Source organism: Fragaria vesca, linkage group LG4, assembly GCF_000184155.1.
Source record: "Fragaria vesca subsp. vesca linkage group LG4, FraVesHawaii_1.0, whole genome shotgun sequence".
NCBI classification, from domain to species: Eukaryota; Viridiplantae; Streptophyta; class Magnoliopsida; order Rosales; family Rosaceae; genus Fragaria; species Fragaria vesca.
Genome location: NC_020494.1, coordinates 16889283 through 16900631, shown reverse-complemented (window position 1 = coordinate 16900631; position 11349 = coordinate 16889283). Strand labels below are relative to the sequence as shown.

At 40.7% G+C, this 11349-nt stretch overlaps 1 protein-coding gene across 1 annotated transcript; it reads left to right on the top strand.

The window, feature by feature from the left end:
• Positions 1-4071: 4071 nt before the first annotated feature.
• Positions 4072-7245, top strand: LOC101297528 (probable phosphatidylinositol 4-kinase type 2-beta At1g26270-like). Its single transcript, XM_004297146.1, has 2 exons — positions 4072-4246; positions 4716-7245. The coding sequence occupies exon 2, from the start codon at positions 4980-4982 to the stop codon at positions 6891-6893; it is 1914 nt and encodes a 637-aa protein (XP_004297194.1). The 5' UTR covers positions 4072-4246; positions 4716-4979; the 3' UTR covers positions 6894-7245.
• The last annotated feature ends 4104 nt before the right edge of the window (positions 7246-11349 follow it).

Here is an 11349-nt window from a genome sequence, read left to right as displayed (position 1 = left end):
ACTCGCCGAGGAGAGAAAGTGATCGGGGACGCTGCTGGAGTCTGCTGGGGTGGAGGCACGCCGTCATTGGCACTAGACGGTGGCGAACGGAGCTCCGTGCGCACTTACGCACGTGCGTTTCATATCTGGCCTATATATATATATATACAGCCCTTCTTGTCTGCGAACGTTCGCACCGAAGGTTTCGGTGCGGATTTCCTATTTTTTCACCTAACTTTTTCGATCGAATTTCCTCATCCCCACCGTCTAGTATCTAGATAATATTGTGTAGATCATCTCTGCAAAATTTCAGCCAATTTGGTGATCGTTAAGGCCCTCAAACTCCAGTTTTCTGGTATGAACACAACCGGATAGAATTCAGTCCGTCCATTTGTTTTTCGAGTTTGAGGGCCTTAACGATTACCAAATTAGCTGAACTTTTGCAGAGATGATCTACACAATATTATCTAGATACTAGACAGTGGAGATGAGAAAATTCGATCGAAAAGTAGTGCAAAAATGGAAATCCGCACCAAAACTTTGGTGCGGACGTCCGCACCTGAGAATTCCTGTATATATATATATATATTCGGTACCCAAATGATCTTCAAATTTGATGAAACTTTGTAGGAATGATCTACACACTGTGTTTTAGACATTATACGGTTGAGATGTAGAAATATGACATGAAAGTGAGAGAAATAAGGAGTCTCGCACTTTAATTTCAAAGCGGGATCCCACTCTGGAAGGGGACTGTTATATATATATATATGAACGTTGTTGCAGCCTCGTGTGCCCATTTTCAAGCTATTGTTGACAGAGTCAGATTGAAGCTTTCAAGCTGGGCGTCTCTAACTTATAAAGTCTGTAATATATAGCATGTTTGTCTACACGTTTCAAGTGTATGAATGGCCAGTGTCCTTATTAAGAAAAGTTGAGAGATGGTGCCGAAACTTCCTTTGGTCTGGTGATATTGATAAACGTGGAATTCCTTTGGTCTCTTGGGTGTCTTGTTGTGTGCCAATTGATGAAGGAGTTTTGGGGCTTAAGAAACTTGATGTGCTAAATAGCTCTCTTTTGCTCAAGCGTTGTTGGGAAATTTTTACCTCATCTTCTGAAGGTTGTTGCTTTATTCGAAATCGTTTTTCAAAGCGTCGTTCTTATGCTCCATCTTCTATATGGCCTGGAGTGCGCAAGTTTTGGGGGTTGGTGCAGAATAACACTCGGTGGTTGATTGGTATAGGTGACAAAATCTCTTTTTGGAGAGACAATTTTTTTGGCAGACCTCTCATTGAATTTTTTGGTAATCATGGTGCTCTGAATGATAATTCTTCCTTGGTCTCAGACTATATTGATTATGGTTCTTGGGTGTTGCCTCCTCTTTTACAACTCAATTTACCAGCAGTGTGCAATATGATCTGTCAAGTTCCTATTTCCATAAATCTTTCAATGGAGGACAAATTGATTTGGCAAGCTTCTTCTACCGGCGAACTAACCACTAAGCAGGCCTTTCTCTTTCTGCAACAAGCATCTCCTGTAGTGCCATGGGGTAAGCCTTTATGGTCTAAATTTATTTTGCCTCGTAAGTCTTTGCATGCTTGGAAGGTTATGAGAGGTACAGTAATTTCAGATGATCTTTGCAACGTACGTAGAGGAGTAGCATTGGCTTCACGGTGTGAATTTTGTGGTAATAGTACTGAACCTCTAGATCACATCTTTCTCCATTGTTTTTTTGTTGCATCAGTTTGGAATCACTTCATTTACATTTTTGAAATTGGTCTTGTTCCAAACACAATTGCTAAGGTTTTTAGTTTGGGCTTAGCCATGGACAGAAGTCCTCAGCTTAAAAAACTTTGGTTAATATGTTTCACTTCTATTCTTTGGTATATCTGGTATGCAAGAAATCAGATTAGGTTTGAGAGCAGGACACTTTCAGTTGCTGGGGTTTGTTGCATAGTTTCAGGGCATATCCAAGCTTCTAGTAGATTAGCAACTAGTCACATGCATAATACAATTCGTGATTTGCGTATCTTGAAAAGTTTTGGTGCCTGTTGTCGATCGAGACGTATTCCTAGAATGGTTGAGGTCATTTGGCATCCCCCTTCCATTGGATGGATTAAGATAAATTCATATGGTGCTTGGAAGCATGAAGAGGGTATTGGAGGTTTCGGCGCTGTTTTTCGCGATTATAAGGTCAATTTGTTGGAGCTTTTGCTTCCAATATTGATATTCCTAGTTCTGTTGTGGCAAAGGTAACGACAGTGATCACAGCTATAGAGCTTGCTTGGGTTTGTGATTGGAAGCACGTTTGGTTGGAGGTAGATTCTTCTACTGTACTTGACTATATCCGTTCTCCTTCACTTGTGTCTTGGCAGCTTGGAGTTAGGTGGTTGAATTGCTTATACAAGATCTCTACAATGACTTTTAAATCTTCTCACATTTTCAGAGAAAGAAATAGGGTAGCAGATGCTCCAGCTAATCATGGAACATCTCTGTTTGAGCAGGTATGGTGAGATGTGCCTCCTCCATTTATCTTGTCTTATTATGAGAGGGATCTTTTGGGTATGCCAAATTTTAGGTTTCAGTAATTCATTTGTTTTCCTATATTGTTTTTCTCTCTTGGTATTAGACGTTTTTTGTACTATATGGCTGACATTGGTATAGTCCTTCGGCTTATTTGTTTTTTTTTTTCAATAAATTTTCGTAGAAGGACGATGTTTGTGTCTCTACGCTTACCCAAAAAAAAAAAAGAGTTTAGTTTAGTGATCAATGAAGAAAAATGTACGCTGAAAACAATGTCATCGTTACATGATTTAGATCAATTTCTTGCGGTTAATACTTAATAGACCTCTAGTGGTAATACATACTTCCCCAAACTACTTTCTAATCAACATGGATTAGCAATAACAATGAAAGACCATTTCAAAGACGATAGAGCGCAGTACGATTAACAATTTCAAAAATTCCTACAAAATTTTAATATCATTTATAACCTTGAGTCGTAATTTTTCTTTGATTAAGGAGATTATCTAATTAATATGGTGCATTATCCATATATATGGGGACCACAGTTACTTTGGGTGTGTGAATAACACAGCCACACTGAGTTTAATGACGGGTTAGGCAAAATTAAGGTGTATGAGTTGCACAAAGCTAGTGTCCGAGTTGGAGATCAATCTGATCGTTTCCTGATCTAAATCAGGCCCAACCCTAAAAAATGGATCCATCCTCTCTAAAGCTGATTTTGCAACTGGTGGGATTCGAGCAACAAGAATTTATCAATTCTTGCCTAAGAGCGAAAATAGGCAAAGGATGTCAAATTGTCGCCGCTATCATTTAAAACCAAAATCTTCAAATCTTATCCAAACTCAAATTCTAACCATGATCCATACATACCGTGAAACATGTCAGAATTTTCATAAATTTATAGTTTCCAAACTTTGTAACCGTCCACCACAATACAACAAACTTGTAGCTAAAACGAGCTGTCATAATCATCTTCGGAACCTTAATCATGTTATTCATTCATCCCAATATTTATAAATATTTTCGAAAGAAAGAATTTCCGATTCTCAAATGTCACTTCAGACCTTTGGATCAGTCCACGCACGAGCTGGACTTGCACTTCTCTCACTCTCATGGTCAAACTCGTCATTCCGGCTTATATAAATCACAGGAAAATGTAATAAAAAAACTTAAAAAATATAAAAAATCCGATTGGCTGCGACTCCCTGATTAACGGTGAGAACTTCCACGTAACACCCAGTCCCTTATCTCCACGTCACCGCTACTCATTGCTCACGGTCCCCGAGCCCCCCATCCAATCAGACGGCCCGCGCTTCCCCAGGAGTCGCGGATCCAGCGGCCCGAATCCCGTGTTCCAGACTCTTCGAATCACTAGACACAGAGAGAGAAAGAGGGCGGTCAAATTCTAACCCTGGTTAGTTACCTTTAACCCAACCAGCGTTCCCCGCTGGGGTTAAAGATCGTACCCCAAAGATCGTACACTCAGACTCACAGAAGCAAGAAGAATAGAAAGAACGAAGCTTACAAATTCACAGAGGGGTTTTTGCGAGTCAACTCGGTCCCGACTCACTCTCTCCTCTCTCTCTCTCTGAAACCCTACCGGACTCGGTTCGTTAAGCCGTTTTGATTTTCCTTTTTTTTCCGGCGGGAGGGCTTGACTGCTCGTCGAGGCTTTGTTACAGAACCGCCGGCATCCGTCGCATCAAAACGGCAGCGTTTCGGTTCCAGATCTCACATTCCGGTGAGTCTCTGCATCTGATTTTCGGCTTTTTCTTCGCTCCAGCAATGTTCGATTTCTCGTCTTCATTTGATTCTTTGGTTTTTATGATCTTCGTTTTCGTCTCGTAGTTTTGGATCGGATTGAATGCGGTGTAGGTTTCAGTGGTTTAGAGATTTTAGGGATCGGAGAAGCATGTATACTGGAAATAATTACAGTTTGAGTTGATCGATATTAGAGTTTGATGCTTTTACTGAGTGATTAGTATGGAGTTTTGTATTAAAAAGATGTTAGATTTTACTAGAATGATTGAAATTTTGAGATTAATTTTTTTGTCATCAGATACTGTACAGTGCATTAATCCCTATAATTTCTACAATTTAATTGTTATTGTGTTAATTCCGCTTCGATTAACTGTGCAAAAGCTTGGATTCAACATTTGTTTGATATAGCAAGTAATGTAAATCTCAGACTGTTGCGCTCTCTGTTGCAGCTTCGCAGTGGGTCGTAACTCCTCGGTTCATTTAGGATTGACGAATTGCTGATATTTCGATTGATCATGGGGTCTGTGATCTGAGAATCTCGGTGGGGGTTGAAAGTGCTTCTGTTCATCAATTAATGATCGTATTGGAACTGATTTTTGTACTCGTTCCATTTTCGGTCGCTTTGGAGTTTGGCACCTTTCGGGGAGGGGGGAAGCTCTCTTCTACTGCCACCTCTTTTGCTGGCCATCTGATCTGCCGCTCCTCTTTGGTTAATGTCTCGTAAGCTGGACAGTCCCGTGCAGACCCAAATGGCAGTGTCATTATTTAAGGGTCCGATGACTGGTGAGTACCCTGGAAGCAAGAGGGTGGAAGGGAAGCAGCCTGCTGGTCGGAGGAGAGTTTATGTGCAAACTGAAACTGGATGTGTCTTTGGGATGGAATTAGATCGCGGTGACAGTGCCCATACTGTGAAGAGGAGATTGCAGATTGCTCTCAATGTTCCAACTGATGAGAGCTCGTTGACATTTGGAGATTTGGTGTTGAAGAACGATCTTAGTGCAGTTCGAAATGATTCCCCTCTTCTTCTGACACGTAACCTTATGCATAGAAGCTCTTCAACTCCATGTTTATCACCTACTGGGAGGGATCTTCAGCAGAGAGATTGGAGTGGTCCTATAGAAATATTAGGGAACTCAGATCGGTTTGCTGGAACAAAGCAGGTGGTGAAGGACATTAAGAAGGCCATCAAGATGGGGATTGATCCAATTCCTGTGCATAGTGGGCTTGGAGGTGCATACTATTTTAGGAATACTAGAGGTGACAGTGTTGCAATAGTGAAGCCAACTGATGAAGAACCTTTTGCTCCGAACAACCCAAAAGGTTTTGTTGGTAAAGCTCTGGGCCAACCAGGTTTGAAGCGATCAGTGCGGGTTGGGGAAACTGGTTTCAGAGAAGTTGCTGCTTATCTGCTCGACAAAGACCACTCTGCAAATGTGCCTCCCACTGCCTTGGTGAAGATAACTCACTCAATCTTCAACATAAATGATGGAGTGAATGGGAACAAGCCACAAAAGAAGAGGCTGGTTAGCAAGATTGCATCTTGCCAACAATTTATAAAACATGATTTTGATGCCAGTGATCATGGGACATCCAGCTTTCCAGTAGCAGCTGTGCATCGTATAGGGATTTTAGACATTAGGATTTTAAACACAGACAGGCATGCAGGGAACCTCTTGGTTAGGAAACTTGATGGTGTTGGGAGGTTTGGTCAAGTGGACCTCATTCCGATTGACCATGGCCTTTGCTTGCCAGAATGTTTGGAGGACCCGTACTTTGAGTGGATACATTGGCCTCAGGCTTCTATTCCATTCTCAGATGACGAGCTTGATTACATAGAAAAGCTTAATCCGGTTGAGGAATGTGACATGCTGAGAAGGGAGCTTCCCATGATACGAGAGGCTTGTCTCAGGGTTTTGGTTCTCTGCACCATTTTTCTGAAGGAGTCTGCTGCTTATGGTCTCTGTCTTGCTGAGATAGGTGAGATGATGACTAGGGAATTTCGTAGTGGTGAGGAAGAGCCTAGTGAACTTGAGGTGATTTGCATGGAAGCAAGAAGGATGGTAGCAGAAAGGGAGGTGCCGTCCCCCAAAGCTGATGTGGGAGTTGAGGAGTTCCTATTTGATATTGACTGTGAGGATGCAGAATCAGACTTCAAATTTGCAGCAGAGGATTATGTGACCAGGATAGCTTCTCCATTTGGAAATGGGAGCGGACATGGACGCTCTCTTCTCTCTAAACTGGAAGAAAGCATTGAGGAGGAAGAGGACAGTGAAGGAGAAGAGCAACAGGCGTTAGCAAGTCTGCCACCTTCCAAACATATCCCTTCAGTTGCAAAGCTTTCTATGTCGCTGAAGACTACAAGTTTGGGTGAGAAGAACTTCCCGAAATACATTGGAGCGAAAACTGAAAATGTACACATGGCAAATACATCATCTGGACACAGGAGTGCGAATGAGCAACTTCCTGCAAGCATGAGCTTTGTGAAGCTGGCTGACATGAATGAGGATGATTGGACTTTGTTTCTAGAGAAGTTCCAAGATCTGCTTTACCCAGCATTTGCAAAACGAAAGTCCGTTACTCTAGGTCAGAGGCAGAGACTGAGGCTTGGTACCTCTTGCCAGTTTTGAGATTGAGGCAGCAATGTGCGGCTACGATAGGGTTTACTAATGGTGGACAAGAAGATTAGTACTGTTTGTGGGAGTGGACGTTTGGTACTTTTGTTGTGTTAGATTTGTGTTGCTGTTTTCTTCTTCCTGGAGAAAGGGTGCTTTAGTTGACGAGTGACTGTAGGAGAGTTGCTGCTGTAAATATTCTTGGCATCACTTGATTTTCTTTCTTCTTTTTTTTGGTTGTTTCTTTTGATTTTTTTTTTCCGTCGTTTCTTTCACTCCTTGATGTACTCTCTTGTTTGATAAATAATTCTGTCGAATGAAATCCAGAAAAGAAAGTTAATGTATATAGTCAGTCCTGTTTTCTTGCAATCTTCTGAGTTACTTCTTTCCATCTGAATTTTGTCAAGTTATTATTTCATGCGTTTGCCTGCCTGGTGTTTTACTTCTTTCCTTCCAAAATTTACAGAGCTGTTCTCGCCATCGGATTCTGCTGTTACCTTTTGAACTCGAACTGATATAGGAATAAGTTCGATGTTCTTCTTCCGATGAGTCCTGGTCAGAAAATAGGAAATGTGAGAGGATCAAAACATGGTTCTTTTTCAGCTTGGGTCCAAATTTTTGTGCTTGTAGCCGTCTTTCCTTTTCCTTACCTATCTTATCTTCCCTTTTCTTTTCCGTCGTCTTGGACGAGTAATGTCAATGATGATAGCACAGGGTGTGCTATGTTTTCCATGACGTCCATTTCTTTCCATTCAGAAACATCAGGCTGCCATCCACAGATCAAAATCGAAGTCTATTATTTCTGGGGGTGTCTCAATTATTAGGGATTATAAATATCATTCTCATAACTTATTATATTAATCTCGAATTTTCCAATCGAAAAAGACACGACTCTTGTTCATGTCACGGTTGTTGAAATGAAGCATGCAAATGAAGAGCTCCATGGAATTTTTGTCCATGCTGACATAGAAAGCAAAACCGATATTATCATATCAACAAACCAAGGAAAATAATCAAAATATCACATGGAGAAAGGTCCCACGTTCAACTTGGTCTCTTAATAATTTCTGGCTTTCCTTACAAATTGTTTTTCCTGTTGTTTTTCTTTCAGGAGTTCTGTCAACACACTATATTGAACCGGATCTTGTTGTTCTTTGCGACCGACATTCCGACAATGTATATCAAGTTAACACATAATCTTGTTTAAAGAAGCGACTTTGTACAAGTAATTAAGAGTTGATTTTGTACTTATCTAGGATTGAGCGGTTCGGACAAGAGTTAACAACGTTTATTAAGCTTGTCCCAAATGGCACTTGATGAAAGTTTGCTTGAGATGGGTGCAAAGGCAATCAAGGGTTTACCTTAAATATGCCATTTGTGGTGGTGGGGTTTAGGGTTTAAGCTTCAGTCTTAACAAAGGTAGTTTTGGACTTTATCTACAAAGAGGATAGGCACTGAGGTTTGGTGGGGGTGTTCATCAGCTACCAATCTTTGTGGGCGGTCAATGCCTTTCACACTTAACAAGATGATGGAGAATCGGTTCTTTGCTTAGTTAGATCACGATCCACATGATGATGAGTGGGATTAATGGAATAATTAATCAGCTGTAATATGATTCTTAATTATGGACGGAGACTGCAATGAACGTGGCAGCCTAATCTTGAAGGTGACCTGCTGCTTTGTGTTGTATATTGCCACCTGTAGGTCTTTGGTTTCAGCAGAGGGGTCCTTCTTCGGGGAATCTGGGGTTCACTTTCTCAGAATGGTTTGAGATGCAAGACAAAATGATATATGGATGCATTAGCAGTGGAAATGGAGACAGCCAAAAAACGTGAGATTGAGACTTGTCTATCCCTTTTGTTACTTTGTTACTGGTGTCCTCTTCGGTATATTAATGTATCAATACAACGGTACGTAGTAGACAAACGTACTCTTTGTTCCGATAGATTTAGGAGGGTTGATCTATCACATGACGGTGAATATGTTCATTAATGTACGAAATATATGTTTGGACTTGTCAAATGCACTCGATCTGCTGTATATTTTACACCAACACTGGTATTATTACTGTTTTGATATGTGCCAATGTGCCATGAAATCCATCAAACTCAATTTTACAGTATGATAACCTAGTTATTATGGGCCTGCTCATCATATGCTTGATGTCTCATGTTGGAGATTTATTTGGTGTTTTCATGGATCAACATGTAAAAAGGGCCTTTGATATTATATCTTGAAGAAGATTCTGATACATATATAGGTGAAGCACTTTCTTAATTTGTGAAGTAATATGAAACACAGTTAGGCAGTTAGGCTAGCTAATGCCTTTTGTTTAAAGAAGCAAACATCATAACAGTAAGACCAACTTATAGCTATACATCCAGTTTGTTCATGGATTGCATTGTTCTGTCTAAAATGCACGAGTTACTGGCAGTTTGGTCTCCCGAGTTCAGAGAGGGTGTAGCATTACTCCAGGCTGCGGACGGACTGTAATGTACTTGAAAGGTGAGTGGACATAACCCGGGGAAAGGGAGAAGGAGTAGCGTTGCAGAATCATTGAAAGAACAATCTTTGCTTCAGTGGTGGCAAAGTTGAATCCCACAGAATTTCTAGGTCCCATTCCGAAGGGAAAGTATGCGACCATGTTACTATTAGACTATTAGTTGCTTTAGCTACCCCTTCTTCTGAGAACCTCTCTGGCTTGAAAAGATGCACATCGTCTCCCCAGAGTTGAGGATCATGGTGAAATGCTAGGTATGGGACGTGCAATTCAACATTAGCAGGAACAATGTTCCGAGTCTAACATCCTTTTCGACTCTCCTTGTGATGGAAACAATAGGAGGATATAACCTTAAGTCTCATTTAGGATCATACTCATCTGCATGCAACAAAGTGAACAAATGGAAATTGGAAAACAAGTGAGGATACATTTTGGACAACTTAGACAGCAAGCAAATAATTGTTTATAGTTGTTTCGTACCGTTTTGAGTTTCGCAAGGCCATGAGAATTTATAGTTGTTTGTTTGCCAAATAATTGCAGCAGGAGTTCCTTTCTTGCTTCCTCTTGCGGTCTTGCCAATCAGGATGCATTGCCAGAAGTAGAATAGTCCAAGCAAGCAAAGTGTTAGGGGTTTTCTGTCCACCAAAGTAAATGTCTCGCACTCATCAACCACATCATCTACTGTACTCCTCTGGTTTTCATCCGGATTATAACGAGCCTTCAAAAGCAATCCAATCAAATCATCTCCAAATTTTCCTTCTCTGCTTATCATAGTCCTGCCCTGCTCTTCTCTTTTCTGAACAATCTCTATTATGGAGTCATATCTTTCACAATCTTCTCTGATTCGATTTCATCGTGGATTTTGATAAAGTGACTGCAGTTTTGAATAACATTAGTTTTAACACTCATAATATTGTTGACTTCAGTCTCATGCATGCGTGTATTTCCATGGATAAGTCGGTAAGAAGGGCCTTGAACTCGCTGCAGATTCATTGTTTTCTTAATGCGCATCGGAACCCACCATTCTGATAGTTTTTAGAAGTGGCTCTGATACCACTATTAGTTTTTAGAAGTGGCTGTGATACCACTGTTAGAATTTATGGTTACCACAAGAGTTCATGCGGAAGCTTTTAATATGTGATGAGTTAGGACAATGTGTTTAGGACTTTGATATTTAAGAGCTAGACTTGGGAGGAATATGTTAACTAGGACAAGTAGTTTAAACAAAAACTAGTTTAGGAGGATAGAGGAGAAGGTGTAATTAACAGAGGAGGACTTAACTTGCATGAATGATTTGCTTCTATTAATCACTCATTGATGAAGAATAAAGTGTAGAGACAGAGAGATAGCAAGAGAATCATCTTATTCATTGATAGGAGCCCTTTATATAGGGAATTACACAATACCAATATGGTAAGGATATGAATACATAGATCTAGTCTAACTACATATCCTATTGGCATAAGGCCAAGGCACACAGTAGAGGATATCCTAGAACACTCCCCCTTGTGCCGCGCGCTGATATGCCGATGGTGCTGATCTGTTGCCTCGTCAAAAACCTCGTCAAGTCACAAAAACCCTGTGGGAGAAAAACTGAACCTTGATCGTAGGAGAAAAAGAGTACAACGCACCATTCACATTTGATAGTGACATGTATGTATGTGCTAGACTCCCCCTGAAGTTCGCACCTCCCCATGATCTTTACATCAATCATAGGGCTCTTCCTGATTCTTACTAATCACGGAAGTTTCAACAACTTAGCATGTCAATGCTTTTTAACATGTCTTCAAATGTGGTATTGGGCAATGATTAACTAAATCATGCCGTATTGTCCTCAAATGATCTTTTACACTTAGATCTTGAGGAGAAGGTTGCTTGTGAACTCAAAACATAAGTTCGTGCAGGAAATCAGATTTCCGCGCAGCATGACCTTCAATTACTAGAACAGTCGTAACTTTCTCTAGGAAATAC